The sequence below is a fragment of the Vulpes vulpes genome, chromosome 6 (assembly GCF_048418805.1).
Source record: "Vulpes vulpes isolate BD-2025 chromosome 6, VulVul3, whole genome shotgun sequence".
Taxonomy (NCBI): domain Eukaryota; kingdom Metazoa; phylum Chordata; class Mammalia; order Carnivora; family Canidae; genus Vulpes; species Vulpes vulpes.
The window spans coordinates 123140753-123143734 of NC_132785.1; the positions used below are offsets into that span (position 1 = coordinate 123140753).

The window sequence follows — 2982 nt, forward strand, 5'->3', positions numbered from 1 at the left end:
GTCTCCGTGTCTGCATCCCCCCTAGGCAGGCGGTGAGCACCTGTGGGGTGGGGGCAGGGTCCTGGTGTCTCTCTAGCACCTGGCAAAGTGCCGGCACAGAGTGGGTGCTTGTGACATGTTTGCCAAGACTGATAACAATAATAGTGTGGTTGTTAATAAGACTAATCAGCACCTTCCACTGAGCGCTTCCTCCACACCAGGCCACCACAGCAAGCAAGCCATGGATCCCAGCCCCAGTCCTCACCACAAACCCACAAGGAATAGGATTAGCTCCCACTTCCTTTTTTTTTCTTTTTTCTTTCTTTCTTTTTTTTTTAAGATCTTACTTATTTATTCATGAGAGACACAGAGAGAGAGAGAGAGAGAGAGAGAGAGAGAGAGAGAGGCAGAGACACAGGCAGAGGGAGAAGCAGGCTCCCTGCAGGGAGCCCGACGGGGACTCGATCCTGGGTCTCCAGGATCGCACCCCAGGCTGAAGGTGGCGCAAGCTCCCACTTTCAAAAAGGAAAATGAGTTAGTGGGTCTAAGTGGCCCACACTCCAAGTGGTCGCCCCAGGATTTGGACTCGGCTTTCAGAGCCCCCGACTCGTCCTTTATGCCAGGGGTCGGCAAACGTATCCTCAAAGGGAACGGATGGCAAATCTTTTCGGCTCCACAAGCCACACAGTGTTTGTCGCTGCCCCTCCACTCCCGACCGCTGTGACACAAAAGCAGCCTTGGACAAGATGTAAATGAATAGGTGTGGCCGTGTGCCCATAAAACCTTATTTTCCCTAACTGGGAGCGGGCTGGAGGCGGCCGGCGGGTCGTAGTTGGCTGCCTCCCGCGTCACGCTGCGTGCTGTTCGATGCAGGTCCCGTGGATGGCATCGCGGGCCCCCCTGGAGCTCCTGCCCCTGAACCAGAGCCAGCTGTCGCCTCCAAATGCCACGAGCTGTGACGATGCTCCGGAAGCCTGGGACCTGCTGCACAGAGTCTTACCATCAGTCATCATCATCATCTGCGTCTGCGGGCTGCTGGGAAACCTTCTGGTGCTGGCGGTCTTGCTCCGGCCCCGGCGGCGTCTGAACGTGGCCCAAATGTACCTGGCCAACCTGGCCGCCTCCGACCTGGTGTTTGTCCTGGGCTTGCCCTTCTGGGCGGCGAACATCTCGAACCAGTTCCGCTGGCCCTTCGGGGGCCTCCTCTGCCGCCTCGTCAACGGAGTCATCAAGGCCAATTTGTTCATCAGCATCTTCCTGGTGGTGGCCATCAGCCGGGACCGCTACCGCGCGCTGGTGCACCCCATGGCCACCCGGCGGCGGCGACAGGCCCGGGCCACCTGCGTGCTCATCTGGGTGGCGGGCAGCCTCCTGAGCGTCCCCACCTTCCTGTTCCGCTCCATCGAAGCTGTGCCCGAGCTGAACAACGACAGCGCCTGCGTCCTGCTGCACCCCCCCGGGGCCTGGCACGTCGCGCGGATGGTGGAGCTGAACGTGCTGGGGTTCCTGCTGCCGCTGGCTGCCATCGTCTTCTTCAACTGCCACATCCTGGCCTCCCTGCGCGGGCGGCCCGAGGTGCGCGGGGCGCGGTGCGGGGGGCCCCCCGACGGCAGGACCACCGCGCTCATCCTCACCTTCGTGGCCGCCTTCCTGGTGTGCTGGACCCCCTACCACTTCTTCGCCTTCCTGGAATTCCTGACGCAGGTGCAGGTCGTCCGCGGCTGCTTCTGGGAGAATTTCAAAGACCTGGGCCTGCAGTACGCCAGCTTCTTCGCCTTCATCAACAGCTGCCTGAACCCCGTCATCTACGTCTTCGTGGGCCGGCTTTTCAGGACCAGGGTGTGGGACCTTTTTAAGCAGTGCGCCCCCAGAAGGCCGCCTGCCGTGTCCTGGTCCCACAGGAAACGGGTCCTCCAGCTCCTTTGGCAGAATTAAGACAGCCGTGGGTCCCGAAGCTCGGCTTCCTCATCGGTGATTTGGGACAGAAGAAATACTGCTGTGGTCGAGCCCCCCCTGCCCCCCGCCTCCCGCCCCCAGGGACCGGGATCCAGGCCCTGGAAACCGTGGGGGGTTTTGGTTCTAGGACTTGGCAGGTGTGATCAAGCTAAGGATCTTGAGGTGGAGAGATGATCCCGGATTATCTGAGAGGGCCCAGCGTAATAATCCCAGAGGTTTTAGGAAAGACCAGCAGCCAAGTGGAGGCTGGAGAGACCCGGGGAGCCCCCAGCCAGGGGTTGCTGGTGCCCCCCAGAGGCTGGGAAGGGGACAGAGTCGGAGTGTCCCCTCGGGCCTCCAGAAGGAGCCAGCCCTGCAGACGTTTGGACTTTAGCTCACTGAGTCCAGCCTCCAGAAACATAAGACAATAAAGTCATGTCGTTTAAAGTCACCACATTTGGGCTAATGCATTAGAGTAGCCACAGGACACTCCCGGCAAGGGTCTCTGAGCGCATTGCCACGTGCCCATCCAAAATGTTCTAGGCCAACTGTGAGGCATAGAGATGCTAGAGCTAGGGAGCCCACCTGCAAGGAACTGGCACAAATACTTAGAGTATTAAAGAGGAAAACAAGAAATCACAGAAGCAGGCCTCGGATCCAGCACCCCGAGCATTCCGAGGGAAGAGGATGGGTTCCTGGCAGGGGTGTCAGGAGAAGCCCTCGGAAGGGAGCCCGCCCTTCCAAAGTAGGGCACCCAGAAACTGGGTGCCTGGGGAGCAGGAAGGAGGCCTGGTCGATGCGTAACCGGGACCCACAGGTGGAAATTGTGCACTCGCAGGAGAGGTGGTTATGGAACCATTAATGCTTCAGGATTCTTCTTGCGATGGGGGACCCAGTTGCCTTCAAGGAGCTCACAGGACAGGGACAGTAATTAGGAGAGTGTCACGGAGCAGGTAACGGCCCCCATCATGGGAGAGGAGGTGCTCTGAGCACAGAGAAGCGGTGCACAGGGTGGGCGGCGGGGAGCAGAGGGGTCTGGAGGCTTCCTGCAGGAAGGGACTCAACCGA

General features: G+C 59.7%; 1 protein-coding gene across 1 annotated transcript; it reads left to right on the top strand.

The window, feature by feature from the left end:
- The first annotated feature begins 861 nt into the window (after positions 1 to 861).
- Positions 862 to 2895, top strand: BDKRB1 (bradykinin receptor B1). Its single transcript, XM_026012711.2, has one exon. The coding sequence runs from the start codon at positions 862 to 864 to the stop codon at positions 1912 to 1914; it is 1053 nt and encodes a 350-aa protein (XP_025868496.2). The 3' UTR covers positions 1915 to 2895.
- The last annotated feature ends 87 nt before the right edge of the window (positions 2896 to 2982 follow it).

Bases quoted from the DNA above. Each gene is read 5' to 3' on its own strand.
- BDKRB1 (XM_026012711.2), top strand. From the start codon at position 862: ATGGCATCGCGGGCCCCCCTGGAGCTCCTGCCCCTGAACCAGAGCCAG.